This window comes from Eurypyga helias, unplaced genomic scaffold (genome assembly GCF_000690775.1).
Source record: "Eurypyga helias isolate BGI_N326 unplaced genomic scaffold, ASM69077v1 scaffold21188, whole genome shotgun sequence".
In the NCBI taxonomy this organism is placed as follows: Eukaryota; Metazoa; Chordata; class Aves; order Eurypygiformes; family Eurypygidae; genus Eurypyga; species Eurypyga helias.
In genome coordinates, this window is record NW_010266524.1 from 1 (window position 1) to 18961 (window position 18961).

General features: G+C 50.3%; 1 protein-coding gene across 1 annotated transcript; it reads left to right on the plus strand.

Annotated features, from left to right (window-relative positions):
- Positions 1–5188: 5188 nt before the first annotated feature.
- Positions 5189–13769, plus strand: LOC104513694 (chromosome unknown open reading frame, human C1orf95; the record flags this gene model as incomplete). Its single annotated transcript, XM_010157138.1, has 3 exons — positions 5189–5368; positions 10894–10902; positions 13735–13769. Coding segments are annotated over 3 exons (224 nt in total), but the record flags the coding sequence as incomplete, so codon positions are not given.
- Between the last annotated feature and the right edge of the window lie 5192 nt (positions 13770–18961).

Consider the following 18961-nt stretch of genomic DNA (forward strand, 5'->3'; position numbering starts at 1 on the left):
CATTCTCCATGTGCCTCAGCATGTCCATAACTGAAATGAACTACAAGGGAGGAGGGTGTAGGGGATGCGACTGACACTCAGGCTGCATGGTCTCTTGGGTGAGGCCCCTAAACCTTGGTGATGCTGCAGCCTTGTATTACAGTCTTGTCACCTCTATGTTCTTTATAATTCAAGAAAAACGAGTACAACACCCACTAACAGGCAAAGAATTCCTCTCTGGGCAGGCCATGGGTAGGAGAGGCTTGGTGGAGACCCTGGCAATTCACACACAGGTACCTCAGATGCTCTTCTGGACCAGCCTTTTCTGCTCAGAGAGCTGTGATAAGCTTGGAAAGAAAGCACTTATCTCTGAGGGTTCAGGTGATCACCCTTGCACTCTCAGGTTCTCTCCGGTGCAGCCCAAGCCCTAGTGAGTTCCAGCCCAGTGGAAACAGGGGGAAAAACTGGAAACAGTCCTCCTCTGGGGAGGACTCACGCTGGCCAAAACACTTCCAGGGGTTTTTACTTCTCATCCATTTTCCTAAGCAAAAGCAAGCAATTGTCTGCTTAAAGAAGTTTGAGCAGAGAGTCTGCCTGAGTGTTAATGCTTTGCAACTGCATTTTATTGTGTTGTTGATAGTGTCCATTCCACAGCCCAGCTCTACCTGCTTAAGCAGAGAGGAAGGATTTTCAGCAGCAGCAGACACTGCTATAGTCCTTTCCTGGGCAAGTTTCAGCAGTTCTTGTTCCCTCATCATAACACAAAAGGACTACAGTTTATCATATGGATTCATGTCCAGGATGAGAAGCCTCCACAACTGAAACAACTGCTTGTAGCCCAAACTGGAGTATAAAAATGAGTTCACGAGACTTAGGAGCCAAGGATGTCTTGACCGATACATACCACATTTGGTGTAACACCAAGGAGATAAGTACAATCACTACTACCCTTCTCACACAGTTTTTCTGACTCACACGAGTCAAAACCAGCACATCTCATGCATTTTCAGCACATCCACAACATCTGCCTTGTATACCTGCCAACACTGTTTGATGACAGCTAATAATCACCGTACTTAAAAAATTCAAAGACACATCAGACGTGTCCCCACACAGAGCACTCCCCTGACACAATACAGCTACGCAGGTACAGCTCATCCCCACAACATACGCACGCATTAACTACATCTCCCACCATAAACCCAATAGCTTTCCGTGCTCCCACAGACACCTCCGATTTCATTGCCCTCTCCTTCCCATCTTTGTCCATACTTATCTGCAGCTGTGCTCCAGCTCCTGAGCCATAGGCACAATCCACATTTTTCCCTCAGGGAGCAAAAAGCAAGCACCATCCCACTATCTTACTTACTTCCAGTGCTATAGGGGAACATCATAAATGACCTTCAGGCTTGTGGGAAGAGGAAGGGATGTTTCCCAGCCTCTCCCTGGCTCCAGGCTTTTGTAGGGAAGGGACCATGACCAGCTGCTCCTCATGTTACTCCTGACTGCAATAATTTGGGCTTCTTCTGTTCCTCTACCTGCAGCAGGGCAGCTTGCCAGGTGTGATCTCCTTGCAGCAGAGATGCTTTCTGTTGGGAAGTTTCAGATACGTGGAGTCAGTGGGAAGCCCACTACCAAGGGGTCTGCGTGCTCAGATTACTTACACCATGGCCATCAGTGTCTCGTCTCCCTCTGGTTTGCACCCTGGCTCTAACCAGGCTCCCACTTCTGGTGTTTCTGGGAAGGTGCTGTCAGAAGTTTGCTCACAGCTCCTCCACATGGAAGAGCCAAGCTCCATGTCTGGCTGAAGCTCCTGCAGGAGTGCCCAGGATAGGCTTTCTTGCAAAAACAGGAGAGAAAACCATCTCCCATGCAGCTTAAGATGTTCCATAACGCAGTCACTGCTGCAGGTGGGTAACACAGACTGCTCAGGACAGGCCATGGGATCGACCTCATGTCTTCCTCCACCCCAGAAGAGTGACCCTAACAGTAATAAGCCAGGAAAGCTCTCTCCAGGGTGTGAGTTTTGCCTCTAAGAGAAAACCCCAAACCTATTCCTCTCTCATACTATTTTGGGGTGCTCTGTGAGGCCAGAATCCAGCAGGTGATGCTCTTGGGAAGGCCATGGCTGCCAGGCTACCAGCATGAACTGGAGAGGGAACTTTATCCTGTGTGACAAGAGACCAGAGCTGAGAGAAAGGGCAAAACTCCCTTCATTTGCTTCTCCCTTTACAGATAATGCATCCCCTTCATGTTCAGTCCGTTAAACCACTGAAAACAAAAAGCCTTCCATATTTACTGGTGTAATCTAAAAATACCCTGATTCTGCTGACAGCAAACGCAGGCTCCCAGGGGCTCTCTTTCCTTCCTAACACTGTGTGGGTGCCCCGGCTCACTGACACTGACCCAAGCGAGATGAGATGATCTGAAAGAACAAGCTCAGATTCCCATCCCCTCCCAGGCTCGCTGCCATAGCACCTTCACCCTCTGCCCCTCCCCAGCTGCTCCAGAAGGGCCAGCTTCAGCTCCCAGCCATCCTTCTGCCCAGCCCCTGGTACTTGGTGGCCCCGGTGCCAGCGGGCTGCATGGCTTGGCCCCGTGTCTGTGAGGGGCCCTCACGCCCCGCGAGGCTCAACTAACAGACCAGCTAGGTAGTGTAGGACACCTCTCTCCTCTGTCTGTTTTAATTCACAATTCAGAATAATCTCAGATTTTACTACTTTTGGGGTATTTTTTGTTAGAAAGCTATAAGAAACACTTCATTCAATTTACTTATCTCATGTTACGCTGGCATTACTATAGGGGATTTTAGTTTACATGTGCTTGCGACGTTAGCAGTTTGTGTTTGGTGGTTACACTCACAGCCCCAGACCTTTTTGGACAGCTGATTTATTGGGCCAACATCATCGCAGCTGCCGTTTGCGTACCGAGTTTATGATTGCTAGGCTGTGGCTATTCAAGGGTCTGAGTGCTTGGTCAGGAAGGGAAACGGTTCGGAGCCCCAGCTCTGACACAGCCAGACGGTATCAGCAGATGCGGCTTGCTTGCCTTCCTCCTCCTCCTCCTCTCCACTCCTCTGCTTCCAGTTGCAAACGCTTCCATATTCGGCAATGTGTAACTACCATGGCTTCTTAAGGGGGAACCGTCACAACCATCACAAATGCATTTAAGACTCTTTCTTTTCCTTCACATTTTAAAGTGGATGTGGACTAGAGGAAAACCACTCCCATTCTATGTCTGCCGGCTTGTCTCAAGTCTTGTCTTTTAAAATGCCAACAACCTCTCAGAGATTAGCCAATCATAATTAATAAAGAAAATGCACTGGCACTGGAAAATGAATTGGCTCCTGTGAGTAGGCAAGTGGCCTGAAGAGGGAATCAGAAGCCAAGGTTCAAGGGATTTTTAACCCTGGTTCCTGTATCAACTCCCTGTCCGGAGAGGGAAGCCTAACTGCTTTGTCTGCTTTATCCCCTTCTGAATGGGACTAGACATTAGCTTAGTCACTGGTGTTTAGGGGATTAATCAGCTAATTCAGCAACTCTAGTGATGTCAAAATCTTAAAAGCTTCCCTGGAAGGATTTGAAGCTGTAGCTTAAGAATTATTGCTCATTTATGACCTTTTTTATAACACATCTTGGAAGAGTTAAAGGTAAGGCAAGAGGGGAAGATTTTCATTTTAGAGACATGCATTTCCATTTGGCAAGATTTTGCATCCTAATGGGAAAATGTAAACAGTTTCTGATCTTGCCTCAATCCATATTTAATCTCGGAGAGTGCTGTGGTGTAACTTTGCAGTTTCAGGAAGCATGGGGGAATATTCCAGGCTTCCTTCTGCTTTGGAGACGCTAAGAAAAAGATAGGTGAAGCGGGGCAGAAATCTCACATAATCCCACATGGCAGACACAAAAGACATGGAATACAAAGCCACAGAGCAAAAGACAGCCTTTCTTTTAAGAAACAATGGGAGACTTACACAACATCCTTAGGGATTAAAATGATTTTGCCTTTTCCTCTGCGCAGACCCTTTTGTTTCGGTGGATAAGGGGATGAAGCTCTGACTGTGAAAGCCGAACAGTCAGAGGATGAAGCTGGGGGGGGTGTGGATTTCTCACAGGGAGAAGACGCTGCCCCTCTCCCTGCCAGTGATGCTCTGCCATAGGGCTGCCTCCCACTGCCCCAGCAGTGCTCACCCACTCCCCTCCGCTGCAGTCCTGCTCCCTGCCTGGCTCGGCGTGTGGTAAAGGGAGCTGGTGGGAGTACAAAATCAGTTTGAGCCAGTGGCAGAAGACAAGTGGAGTTTTAGGAGCTGGTGGAGTGTTAGGAAGACACTGAAGTTGAAGCCTGCAGAGGATGGGGAGATTAAAAATAGGCTGTAGCCAGCCTTCTCCAGCATTTCAGCATCTTAACCACTTGTTCTTCTTGTGACCCACCAAAAAAGAGGCAGCAATGGAGATTCTCTCTTCCACCATCCCAGCAATGCAAGACAGAATGGTATTTTGTTCCTAACCAGATCCTTCTGCTCTCTCTGTCTGTTGAGGTCTTCTGGAAGGCTGTAAAGAAAATTCATAATGATGGGAGGTGTTGAAATGTGTACTTACTTCAGGTGACAATCTCCCAGCCAACAGCTCGTACACTATAGGGATCAGAAACAGTTTCTTCTGCTCTTTGCCCGTGCTGTGTGTTTCTGCAGGTTGGTTATGGGACAGACAAGGCTTCCCCCAGCTGCAGGTTTCAGCCAGCCATGGGCCCCGGGACATCATCTGGGAATAAATGATCAGGCTTGTCCAATATGGTAAATTCAGGAAGAACCTTTATAAAGGCTGCTGTGATGTAGTTGCTTTCCCTCAGCTTTAACTTTCGTACATCAGCAAGACCCTTCATCTGAACTGTTTTAGGAAGCCTGAAGGGTGTTTGCAAGTTTTGTAAGTTGGTCTCAAGCAGAGCTGAGGGCTGCAATGCCTGGTCACTGGGCTCCAGCACTGGTTTAGCTGCTTCTGCTTTGTTAAAACATGCTCCCAGGTAACAACTTCCAACTGGGGATAGCATTGTGAAGAGATGCAGTGCCACATTAGCACCCCCCTGTTTCCAGCTTTTCAGCACTGCAATGGAAGAACAAGAAGTGGGTTGCGATGAGAAGTGGGTCTGAGGGAAAGAATTTGGCATGAAGCCATGGCTTTCACTGGGTGCTTTGTTGCTGCTCTCTCCCTAGGAACATTTGTATCCGCTTTCACTGTGCTGTGCGGAGCCCGGACCGACCTCCCTGACAGGCACATGTGTTGTGTCTTCTGGCTGAACATTGCTGCTGCTCTGATTCAGATCCTGACGGCGATCGTGATGGTTGGCTGGATTATGAGTATATTCTGGGGGATGGACATGGTCATTCTTGCAAGTAAGTACAGCACACTCTCAACTTCTGCCTTCCCTGGCCATGCTGCGGGGTCCCAGCTAACACCCCTGCAAGCCATCACACTGCTCTGTAGGGAAGAAGAGCCACAGGATGGGCTCTGCAAGGCTGTGAGAAACACAGTAGGCAGAGGAATTGCTGGGAGGCAGTTGGGATGGGGCCCGTGACACATTTGGAAGTGTCTCTCATCCCACCACGTGGGTCAGGACCTTCCTTTCCTCCTTATAAAATGAAAAGTGCAGGAAGGGGTGAGGCCCCCCAGCACGGTGAACTCTGCTGTCTGGAGCCCCTCCTGCCCTGGTCGCACCCGCGCGCGTGTTTGAACGAGAAAGCCGTCCTTCCCTTGTGACTCCGACTGCATCTCTCTGGTTAACAAGACCTCCCTGTGAGGCTGGTTCTGCTCCCAGGGAGCACGCAGGGCCAGCTGTCCCCAGAAAAGCCCTGGGGACTCTCCTGGGCCCTCCCTTTCCTTTCCCGGAACACATTTACCCAAAGGCTTTGTTTCGTGCTTCACACCAAGTTCTTAGGCTGAGCAGGACTGCTGAGCTACTCCTAGAAGGATTTCCCCTACACCCTTTAAGGAGCCTCCAAAATGTTAGTCTAGAGGGATAAGAGAGGAACCCTTTTTCAAACACACATCATTAAGGTCACCCAGTTAATATGTATTACCAATCCAGAATGCAGGCTCTTGTAGCTTTATCTGCTGAAGACTTCTACTGGTGTAAAAGTTGTATCATACCCGTACCATATCACAGAGAATTAAGGTGACAGTCTCACCTCGCCTCCAAAGCCAGAAGCAGCCCACATCTATGGGTGCTGATTGCATCTGCAAGACCCCACTCCTTTCCAAAGGCTGGCACGGCCGGTGGGCATTGCCCCAAACCAAATAGGTCTGAGACCCTTCAGTCTAGCAGGGCAGGCAGCTCCTAAAAGCAAGCTCTTGTCCCAGAGAGAGTCTTACCAGCAGCTTTTCCTTTCTGGTTTGAAGGCGCTCCACTTCGTCATCTCTGCTGATGACAACTGTGGCTGCATGGCAGAGAGGATCTCGGGAAATTGCCAAGCACCTGCCAAAATGGATGAATTAGAAAAACCAGCAGGAAACCGGTGCACATCCTCAGCTGCCAAACCCAGGGGTTAAACCTTCCCTCCAAAACACCTGCTAATTCCTGAGCCAGCTTCTATTTACAGGCTAAGGGCAATCTCCATGCAGAGCAAATGATGGATATTGAAATCCTGAACAAGGCAAAAGGCTTTCCTCAGGACGAAGGCAGCACTGCCTTTGGTTTTTCCTGGCAAACCACCTGCAGTTTCCTCCCAGACATACATGCAGAGCAGGGGTAGCCCAAGTTATTCCTGAGGTTAAACTGTGAATTGGTGTACATCTGTGAGGTGTCTTTAAGATCCTGCCCAATTTGTGTGTAATCCCATAATTACATGTTCATCATCATACGCTCTTCTGCTGTTCCGCTGCTGGACAGCCTCCGCATGTGGTTCTGCAGCTGCGGGGAGAGGCAAGAAAACATCTGGCCAGATAGAGCTACAGCTGAAACTGTGCCTTGCTTCTCTCCATTGTCCTGTTCATGTATGTCCTCCAGGAGCGTCTTACTGGTTTTCCAGTTTGGTTGCTGGGGAAAACCTTACAGCTTGGAATTATCACCCCAAAGCTGTTCCCTGCACCTGGCTGGACTGCACTGGTTTGGGAGGCAGAGGGTGGGTGAGCAGCATGTGTTGGGGATGCTCAGACCAAGAGATCCCTAAGCACAGCCACAGTATTTCATCCCGGCCCCTCTGGTGGCAGTAGGGAAGGGTAAGAGGGGTCAACGTGTCTCATGTTAACCAGCTATATATGCTCTGACAAGTTGCAGCCCTTGGCATTTTCTTGCTGTTTCATTAAATATCTGGGTTTTACGTTTACTCACCATGGAGGGAAAATAATGGCTAAATAAAGCAGCTCTTGATTGATGGAGAATAAAAGCAAAAACTCATTTTTCAATCAACACAAATATCAGAAATGATCAGTTGTTCCCAGCTGGATCAAACAGCCCTGTCAGAATCCAAAGAGTTTGTTTTTTTCATGTTAAGAAAAAGCAACGACTTAAAAATAAGGTATTTCATTTAACAACACGCCAGGAAACAGTTTGCTTTAGTTGGGTTTGGTTGTGTGCAGCTTGGGGACAGAAACGGTACACCATTGCAACTTGAATCCGCTTGCAGGTGGGAAATAGTTAAAAACCCGTGAAATTACTGCCCGCTCCTAGTCTTCCTCACCTTGGAATGGTCGATTCCATGCATCCCTGGGAGGGTGCCCTGCGATTTTGATGGGCTAGGGGCAGGGCACAGTGGGTGATGTCTAAGCTGATGGGGGAGAAGGTGAGGAGAAGGGTGGGAAGCAGCTGGGCCAGCTTTCCCTGAGGGATGAGTGCCTTGCTCCCCAGCTCAGGGCCTGCCTGTCTGTTAGCTGGTAGACAGCTGGGTGGGAGTTAGGGAAGCTCGTTGCAGCTTTTCATCTTCCAGTGCTAATTCTCAGCCATTAAAAAGAGGGAGCGTGCTCCAAGGAGAGAACTTAGGGGATAATGTCATACTGCTTTCAACAAGGGGAAAAGCAGAAGAATTATAGGCCAGTCAGGTATACGTCAATTCCTGGAAGAAGTAATCAAACAAGTGACTTGCATGCATTTAGAAAATAAAAAGAAACAAAGTCCACCTGGGTTTGTCCAGAGCTGTGTCAGACTGGCCTGGTTCCCTCCTGTGGCAGAGGGATTCATTTTGTGAGTGGCGGTCAGCCATCCCTCCCCACTTCCAAGCGCTGACACTGTCTCACACACCGTTCCTACCAGCAAGCCAGGGAGACGTGGCCTGGGTGACAAGACGCTTGAGAACTGTTTTTTAAATGCATTTGCCCAAATGGGAAAGGTAGAAGGAGAGGTGTGTTCCAAGGTCTCTCCTGAATCCAGCTCTGCCCAGTATAGTCATTCATGGCTTGGTGATGGACCGGAGAAGGGACATACCAGCCCCGCACCGATGGCGGCTACAGGGATTCAGGCAAACTGAAGAAATGGTCTGAAAAAAATTAATTTTATTCAGTAGTCACAAGCCCAAGACACTAAGGAAGAATTAATCAACTGCATAAATACACTCGAGGGAACAACTTGTTTTTCAGAGAAGGATGTGGTGGCTGCAGTGAGTCACGAGCTGCACAGGAGTACATTGCTGTGGAGGGAACAAACACCGCCCAGGCAGGTAGGAGCAGAGCCTGGAGGGCACTAACTGGTCCCCTTGCCTTTCTCGGCACACGTAAAGCTGTGCTGAGGTTTGTGGCTGGCTTCGGAGGCTGTACTTCATGTGGACAACCTGGAGAGAGCCCAGAGGACAGTGAGATGGCAGGCAATGAAGAGGTTTGCAGCCTAGTAGACGTGAGAGGGCAGTAGTTTAGCTTAAGACAGACTTAAATAACAGCAGGAAAGATCTCTGTGGAAATCAGGAGACATTTTTCAGTAAGGTGAAAATGCTGAAGAGGTGGCATGGCAGGATCTGCCCTGTCTGCCACTGGAGGACCCCAAGAGCAGGTAGCCCTGCATCTGTCAGGAGCGAGGTAGGACACGGGAAGAGACTGACTGACCTCGGGGGGGTCCCCCCCCAGCCCTCATCTCCTGTAAGGTGCCCTTTAGCAGGATATATCCCAGAAGGAAGATTAATTGAATGCAGTTTTGCTGTCACACTTAATTACTTTTGGCAGCACAATGGCATGGGGCATTATCTCTGCTAATTTAAATGGATTGCCAGCTGGCCCTATTAGACGCCACAGACATCTTCTTTAAGCAGCCATATGGCTTTGGGAACCGTCCTTCACTGTACCTGCTGTCTGAAGGCAAAGGTAGATTAAAAAGAAGCATTTAATTATTTTGAAAAAAAGAAAAAATTTCCCCTTGCCACTGCAAATATCCAGCTGCCCTTGGTTGTGGCTGGGGGGGGGGGATCTCCTCGAACCCCCGGCTGTGGGGACGAGGCACAGAGCCGAGGCAAAACACAGCTAATGAGCTGGCCAAGGCCAACTGGAAAAGGAGCCTCCTAAGGCTTTCCGGGCAAGTTTCCCTCTGCTAAAGGCACACCTTGTCCCCGGTCCACGCAGTACGTGGCTTCGTTAGCTGCGCTGTGCAGAATGAACGCAGGGCAATGGCCTTTCCAGGAACTCCCTAGCTGATCAGAGCTTGTTATACAAGGTTTTGTGCCATTTCTTGACAGAAATACCACAGAAATCAATATACTAACGTCACTCTGAGGTGGCATGGGGGACAGTAAGTCAGGGACTCTCTGTCCAGGCGTTGTTTCCCCTCTGATGAACACAGCCACAAAGTCAAGCCTGCTGTCTGAAGGAAGCCCTTGCTCAGCTTCTGTCCCCTGAATTAACGACTTGGGTGGCTATGCCTACGGACGAGCAAAAGCGCTGTCACTCATGGTTTCACAGGACGGGGACCCCTCCTGCAGCCCCTGCTTCTGCAGCGGGCAGCTGACTCTCAGGGGCTGATTGCTGGCCAGCAATAAGAAATTACCTGGAAACATGCCATCCACTTGTCATTCCTTTGCTAATTACGGCGCTCAGGCCTTGCCAGAAGCAGCAGCAGGTGATTGCCTGTATGCTCGGGCTTCAAGGGGTTTGGGAAAGCATCGTCAAGCCGCCTCTCATGGCCCCTGCCAGGGTAGGTAGCGCAGCTGCCCTGGGAAGGAAAGGGAGAGACTTGGAAGAGAACAGCACCCCAAAGCAGCTGGTAACCCTTCATGAGATGATGGAAATGCATTGGACAAATTGCCCACTTAAAACTACTTTTTTTTATGTTTTTAGATCTAAACAGAGCCATCAGCCAAATTATACCTTAGGAAAGTAGTTAAAATACCCTTTTTTGCAGTTTCCTACCAAATGCCACGATAAGTTAAGTTCTTAAAGTGTGGTAGGGATGTTAAATACAGGGTTTGCAGCACCCAGCCGGGCTGAGGCACACCGCAGTTGTGAGTTATCTGCGGGCACAAGCAAACTCAGCAGCAAAACTGCCAAAAAGCCATCAGGTGTCGCTTTCCCAGCTCTCAGACAGTGAACAGCATGCCGTGTGCCATCCGGTACGCTGTGATGTCGTTTGCTGCCTTCCTTCAGCGGCTCCCCTTCAGCCAAAGCCATGAAATCGCAATGTCCCAGAGGAAAGCGTGTGTGGGAGCATCGACATCCAGAGCCTGTCTAGCTTGGGGCTGGTGAGCTGGAAAGCAGGTGAGGGTTCCCCCATCCTCTTTAAACAAGAGCCCCAAATGAAATGATCCGCTTCAGGTACAAGGATTTTAAGTAACGTGTAGTCCTGGCGTGAATGTCTGGTGGCAAAGCAGCTGTCCTCTGTTTACTCTGCAGCCCCAGTTTATTCGTTCTTTTCTGGTTCTCCATGTGTTTCGGATATATCGTCTACAGTTACATTTCTCCCTCTCTCTTTCTTTCATGTTCCTTTGCCTCCTTTTGTTCACCATCAAAGTTTCACAAGGTAAGTTTGTTTCTGTTCTTCCTCCTCCTCCTCCTCACACCCTGGGGCAGTTCCCCACGAAGAGCAGTGTGTGCTCAGCCAGGGCAAGCCGTTTGGGATTCACTTTGGCTGATGCTGCCTGCACCCAGCCCAAGTCCAGCCATGTGCCTGTACGTGCATTGTGTCCGCCTGTCTCTGTGTCTGTCCTGTGGCCGTACAGCCCCGGGGACATGTTCTCCAGCCAGTGTGGAAATGCCCCTCAGGCTGCCCTTACCCTTGGAGCAGGGCAGGGACCTATTTCAGCCCCGAGATCATCCTGAGGCCACCCTCCACATGGACCCAGTCCCGGTAGGACAGCCTGTGCACAGACTGGTTTCTTTTTCCCCCAAACCTTACTTGCAGTGGTTTACAGAAGAAGTGCAATTTCAGGCAAACTTGATTAACTCAGAGATTTTGTGCACAGACATTCAGACCAACTTAGTCTTGACCCCAGAGCTGTCTGCTTTGCAGGACTGCACCTTAACTGTATTGCAGACACACTAACATAAAACTGTTTCATACAGAATAGCTATTCCTTTGCAAGTAATGCAATAACTATTTTCATATATGAACTATTTAATAAATAAGTTTAGCAGAGGACAGGTCATCTTTTGGCTTACTTTATAAAAATCATGGCAATGCAGGCAAGTTAGTGTAAGCATAACCTCGCTTGCTTACTTTAGCTAAGGATTTATGGCATTCCCCAACTCTCTGGTCCTTGTGGTTGGTTTTTGGGTATTTTTCTAACTGTGCTCCCTAAACCAATGCTGTAGACAAACCCATATTAACAGGTTTCCAACTAGCTCATCTTGCCTTCAGAGCTGACTCACACTGACAACATAAATGCATAAGAAATCATTTCCCCTCCCCTAGAAAAAGCTGTTTGAAAGAGGTAAGAGTCTTTCTGTTCAGCTGCACAGGATGGGCAGCAGCCCGGTACAGGGTAATACATGCTGATAAGTGTTGTTAATCTCCTCTATTCCCTGTGCTTGTTTAGCAGCAGGAGATCCAGACTGCCAAGGCTGGGTGAATGTGTGGATTTTTCCAAAGTACAGCAAAGTTCATCTGCCAAGGCCATTCTTAGTTCAGCAAAAAGTCCCTTAAAGATAGGGGTTGTTGCACCTGCTGGTATTTTGTATTCGGCTTTTTTAAGGGACTTAGAGAAGCCCGACATAAGGGTTGGAAAGAAATATTAAAAAGCGTCAATGGAAAAGTGAAGAATTAAGCATTCTGCTGGGATGTGAAATTTGAGACTCCTTTGAAATTCAAAAAATAAAAATGACAGGCTACTTACGTTGTTAAACAAAGGGGGAAAAAAAAAACCTCCAGATTTTTAAAAGGCTTCTAGTTGAAAGATCTTCACTGTGGCAAGCAGTGCAGGTAAGGACGGTTTGTTTGCTTCTTGTAAAAAGGAGATCTTTCGCATTGATACTATCAAAATAACAATCCCAGCTTCTCTTAAAAAGAAAGAATGGTACAGCCATTGCAACCATCTAGGAATGAGCTAAAAACCCCAGTATTTTTCTCGTGATCCTGTGTCAGTGAAAGAGCTGTGGGTGCTCTCCATCCCTGCCCTACCTCCCCTGGGGGAAGGAGACCTCCCCTATGGGATTTGCAGCCTCCCCTCAACCACTACATACGGGATAGTAAATAAAGTGGGGCCCTGGTCCCCGGAGAAGCTGTGACAAGCAGCAGGACAGGCTGCTTTAACCCTTGCAGCATCCCTGTGACTGCAGCACTGCAGGGCCCCGGTGTTGGCTGGGGCCAAACGTGAGCCAACACAGAGTCCCCCACGAGGGCTTCGCTGCCTTGGTCAGGAGGTGCATTAGACCCCAGGGCCGGGGGAACAAGAGAATGGGTGAAGGAGGAGGGCTCGGGCAGTTCCCCAGTGCCACTGGCTTTGCTGCTGGAAAGCTCTGATTTCTCCAGTCCCGCCGGACGGCTGCTGTGCCCTGACAAAAGCACCTGTAGTTCTGCTGGGCTGGAGCAGAGCAAGTGCATAACAAGGCAGTGAGAATATCTTTAGGGAAAGGGCCCACAGAGGCATCCCAAAGTCTGTGTTTGAACTCTGTCATGTCAGCCTGCGATTAAAGATGCCCCCTCCTCCTCCGAGAGATGTTTGGTCACCTCTGCAAGCCCCAGTGCGAACTGGTTATGCTGGAGAGCTCGGTTAGCAAAAGCTGGGATGGGAACGGAAAAGTGGATGAATGAAACCAGCTTCCTCCTACCTGGCAGTCCTCTGGAAAGATGAGGTTCAGACACAGATTGCACGTAGGGGTGTGAGTGTGCTGGCTGCACGACCAGCAAGCTGCCAGGGGCAGCGCTTGGGAGCCGCAGTGTCTCAGGAGCAATATCCAAGGGCAAGCATTCCCCCTGGGCTGCAGAAAAACCTGCTCTGATACAGAACGATTTAGGCAGAAAATGCATCATTTGCATAAAAGTGCCAGGTTATTGGGCTGTACTGTACTTAGTGGTGGCAGGTACCTACCACACCTTGATGACCTCTCCAAGCAGACGTGCTTCTGCCCACACGGTCTCCGAAGGCCGGCAGGCGCCGCAGCGGCGAGGCTGGCCGCTGGCAGCCCCATCGCTGTGCCCAGGAAGGTGGCTGCACCCCGTAGTTGCTTGGGGCAGACATTGGCTAACGCAAGACAGGACAGCTCACCGGGCTGAGCCTGCCCTGGCCAGCCTTGCCACGAGGGTGCCCGTGACAGACCCAGATACTCCCTGGTATTCATGGCTCGCTTGAGCCTCGCCGAGGGTCCTTGTTAGGAATTAAAACTAATCATGTTCCCTTCCCCTCCCTCCTCACAGGCTACAAGGAACAGGGGATCCCACAGCAGCTGTAGTGGCTGGGACAAGTATGTTCAGAGAAACACGGCGAGAGATTTCCTTTGGCAGCTGTGGGCCATGGACCTTTTCATTACCCTTTGTCTTTCTTCTTCTCCCTTTTGTTTTGTTTCCTTCTGTTTGAACCCGGTTCATCTGCCCGTCCAGCGGAGCGGAGGTGCAGAGCAGCCGACGGAGACTTGCACTGATCCCAGTGAGCAGCGGAGATGGGGCGAGCACGGCGTGGGTTAGGACTGGCCCTGGCCAGCACGCAGTGCCCGGCTGATGATGAGGATGAGGATGCTGGGAGAAAGAGACATCCCTGGCGAAGGTGGCACCTGGGCAGGCAGCTGAGCCGGGGGAGTGTGAGATGTTGCTTTCTCTCCCATCCCCAGAGGAAGTAGCTGAAGATATTTTGCCTCCTTTTTACGCTCACTGTTAAAGGAAACTGGCTGTGAACATCAAATGCCAAGGGGCTATTAATAGATACATGTACAGTATGTAAGAGCAAACCAGTGATCCTTTTTCCCCACCCCGAGAGTCCATCCCTGACTGCTTCACAGTAGTGGAGGGCTCAGCCCGGCCTCCTCTGCTGTCTGTGTATATATGATGCTCAACGAAGCTCTGTCCTTGCGGATGTCTTGAGAAACTTGCTTGCTGTAAATCGTATTGTACTGCTGAACTGACTGGGGCCGTCCCCTGCTTCCATCCACTGGCACCATGCAAAGACCTGACATCCTGCCGGTCCCTGGGGAGACTTTACACGGGACTGGTGCCCCACAGCGCCTTGCCTCTAGGGTGGTGGGCACAGCCCCATGCTGTCAAAAGCTTCTAGTGTAAAACAACACTGAAAGAGCCTTGCCGGAAGCATCTCCATGCTTTGGAAATGGATCCTCTTACGGCGCGGCATGTGATCCTGGCTGAAGCAGCAGCACCCTCGCTCCGTTTCCCCGGGGTAAGTGCCCAAAGCTTGAGGATTGTGACCCAGTGCTAACCAGGGGCTCGGTCCCGGTCATGGTTGGAAGGCCCATGGCCAAATGGGGTAGGGCTATGTTTTCACGATTTGAACATGATGCACAGAGCTAGATTGGGCATCCAGGTGGAGTGATCCCTCTGATCCTGGCTCGTGTTTCAGCAAGGCGAGAGGAGCTCTGCCAGGGGGAACAAGTGGCAGCCTATGACTGCTTTCCACTCCAAAAAGGTGGTGGTAGGAGCCCTGCTAGAAGAGGGCAAAACTGGGCTCTCACCCAGGGAGGGTTCTCACACAAGCCCACCCCAAAAACCAAGAGCCACCTGAGCATGACAGAGCTGAGACCTGTTTCCAGCCCATCGCTCCTGCGGAGACGCAGCCAATGGGCAAGGGGATGGCAGCAAACCCCACTGCCCTACCAGCTCCTGGCCTCTCCTAGCACTACGGTTTGCTTTTAAGGGGCATTTTCATCTTCCTACCTGCCCAACACCTTACACTTCACCATGAGCCCACAGCCTGTGGCAAGCAGGCACTGATACCTCTCTGCTCTTCCAGCTCATTAAATCCTTCTCCAGGGCTAATGATAAAGCATAATCCACAGTCCCAGCTAACGTGGTGGGACAGGACCTGTCCAAACTGCCTGAGTTTATCCAGCCCCTACATCAGAGCTGATGACAAACTTTTTCACCCCATCCTTTGATGACTGTGCTATAAGAAGCTTTGGGCTGCCTGACAGGGAGAAGGGGGCAGAGAGTCAGGAGCCTTGGGACCACCAGCCTTTGCTGCAAGCCAGGAGACTGCTGGCTCGAGCCCTTCCTCTGACCTCAGCAGCCTCATCAGAAGAGCAAATGGGACCATATAATAAGGAAATTTGTAAAACAAACCGTTGTATATTCCAACAAGCCAGACTTCAGCTAGGGCAGCGTGTTTTGCAGACATTCCCTTTGTGCATGAGCCCATGCAGTTGGCTAAACTGCTGCCAAACTGCACAAGCCCCATTGATGAGCAAAGTCTATAGGAGACATATGTTTAAACTGGCTCTTTGACACGTGGTTAGCAAGGAGAGAGGAAACAAATCCACGTGAAATGGATTTGTGGAAGACCCTTCAGATTAGATTTAAAGCAGTACTTCACAGGTCTTGGCCAAATATTAACAGCAACCCTCTGCATCTGTAGATAGACAGGCATTGCCAGCCCTGTTGTACAGCTGAGAAACAGCAGTGTGCGGTAAGGTTAAATTACCGACTCCAAACAAACCCATGGCAGAGCCACAGGAATAACTCAGGCTGCATTACTCTTGCCTGGCACCCTAAACAGTGGCTCATACAGCTGTGCTAGCCAGCCAGAAACAGGTATTCAGCACCTACCCTGTATCAAAATGGGGGTGCTGAGCTCAGCTTTTCGGGCTGCTCCACAGGAAGCAAAGATCCATAACATGGTGCAGACAGGAAAGCTGCTCGACTGTCATTTTAGAGGAAGATGGGTGCTGTAGTACCTGCAGCTCTCTGGCTTGCAGGGCTGTACGGATGTTATGGAATTTAGCTTCAGCATTTACTGTGAGACAGAGAAGCTCTGGTCCTTCATTTCACTTTAGTTAACAGTTGGACTTGATAATCTTAAAAGGTCTTTTCCAACCTACACGGTTCTATGATTCTATAGGTTCTACAGAGGGATCTGGACAGAGGGATCTGGATCGATGGGCTGAGGCCAACTGTGTGAGGTTCAACAAGGCCGAGTGCCGGGTCCTGCACTTGGGTCACCACAACCCCCTGCAACGCTGCAGGCTTGGGGACAAGGGGCTGGAAAGCTGCCCGGGGGAAAAGGACCTGGGGGTGCTGGTCGACAGCCGGATGGATGTGAGCCAGCAGTGTGCCCAGGGGGCCAAGAAGGCCAACGCCATCCTGGCCTGCATCAGGAACAGGGTGGCCAGCAGGACCAGGGCAGGGATTGTCCCCCTGTGCTGGGCACTGGTGAGGCTGCACCTCGAATCCTGGGGTCAGTTTTGGGCCCCTCACCCCAAGAAAGACACTGAGGGGCTGGAGTGTGCCCAGAGAAGGGAACGGAGCTGGGGAAGGGTCTGGAGCACAAGTCCTGTGAGGAGGGGCTGAGGGAGCTGGGGGTGTTCAGCCTGGAGAAGAGGAGGCTCAGGGGAGACCTGATCGCTCTCTGCAACTGCCTGAGAGTGCAGAGAGATGGGGGGGTTGGTCTCTTGTGACAAGTGAGAGTACAAGAGGAAATGGCCTCAAGTTGTACCAGGGGAGGTTTAGATTGGATATTAGGAAAAATTTCTTCCTTGAAAGGGCTGTCAGGAACGGGCTGCCCAGAGAGGTGGGGGAGTCACCATCCCTGGGGATATTGAAAAGATGTGTGGATGAGGGGCTCAGGAACATGATTTAGCGGTGGACTTGGCAGTGCTGGGTTAACGGTTGGAATTCTCCAACCTATTCTATGCTTCTATGATTTCCTACCTGGGAACGTAAAGAGTAAATAGGATCCTAACCAGGAGTATACAGGGAATCAGTAGCACAGCTGAAAAACACCTGCACAAGCTTCTGTGGTGATTGATGGGAACTCTGGTTTTAGGTTTATAACTCATCATCAAGCCACCCAAACAACTTGCTAGCTCAGCTGCAGTGATGGCCAATAGCAATGGTTACCCCTCACATCTCCCCGATTGTCAACAGCAATGGTTACCCCTCACATCTCCCAAAACAGAATGGCTGGTTCAAATGCAATCTCCAAATACTACCTGAGCACTGAGTTCGTTGTGCTGTGGTCTCGGGATGGATGTTCAGGAGCCTCTGCGGACAAGCTAAGGTCTGCTGGTAGAGGTGTTGAAAGGAAACCAGACTGAGCCTTTGAGTGCAGAAGCTCTGAAACAGAAGCAGCCACGTGTGGCTTAAGAGCAACTTGTTCTGGAGCCTGGGAAGATGGATTCATTCTTAGAAGATGGATTTAAACATTTAGTGGTCAAGCAGTGTGAGAAATCTCCGTCTGGCAAGGGTTAAACAGGCTGTCATTTTCACTGGGCATTAAATTGCCCAAAGTTGTGCCTCCTGTGGCGTCAGACTGGCAGCAGATACTCCATCCCGGCTGCTCTGACAGGGCAGAGACCCAGCACCCCTCCCAAAGGTCCCACAGGAACAGACAGTGGCAGGAGTAGCTCCTTTTCAGCATGGCCAGGGTTTTGCTGGCTTTTCTGGCCATGCTTGGTGCCATCTGTCTGCTCTAGTAAGGACAGGAGAATTGAATTAATGGGGGAAGAGCTCGTATGGAAACACTGCCCCCCATGGCACTGCTGTGGGTCCCCAAAGAGCCTCGCTTCCATTCCGCCTGCATGCTGGCTGCATTTATGTCACGAGGGAGTTTGGCCCTGCACTGCACAGGAGAGGTGTGGGATTTATAGTTTACTTTCAGGTTCTGCTCTATAAAAATTTGTCTTATTTTTGGCCTTTCTATCAAATTGGTGAAGCCAAGAAAATGGCCAACTTGCCACCTCAGATGCCCTGAAATCTGTCAAAGGGATACCCAGGACAAAAGGCCTTATTTCTGCCTGCTGTGGGGGTTTGCTTAATCGATTTTCATTAGCACCAGACAGATTCCCACTGTCTGCTTTAGGACAGGAGCAACTTCATAGATCGGCCTTGCTACCAGGGAGCAAGCGCCAAACTGCATTTTCCCCAAAGCTGCCCTGCTGCATTAATCATGGTGATAAAAACCTCTGCTTTTTCCAACAGTCCGGATTGAAGCCAGCACCCCCCAGCCCAGGCATGAACCGCAGCATGCTCTCAGGCAACGGTGAGACCCTGAGCCTGGTTTCAGGTCTCCCTGGGGCAGGTAGTGGGGGAACATGGGCTCTAGCGAGCTTAGAAGCCGTAGGGGACAGACGGGATTTCAAGCCTTAGTGGTCACAAGGCAGGGGTCTGCTCGGTCCTGTCTTTAATATCACCCCAAGATCTCTTTTCCTTCTTTCATAAGATACCAGAGCTTTGAGCTTGGTATGGACCAGGCAGAGCCTTGAGGGAGCCTGTAGAGGGGAAGCTGGAGGTATGTGCCTGGTGCTCACAGCTCATGCACTGGCAAGAGCCATGCAGTGAAGACACGGGTGCAGGTACTACTTTGGCTCTTCCCCCCCGCCCCCATCAACAAGGCTTGTCTTTCTCTTTAGGGCCAAATCAATCACACAACGCTTTTTCACCTCTTTCCGGAGCGCCGCAGAGGGAGGCTACCTCCTCCGGGACC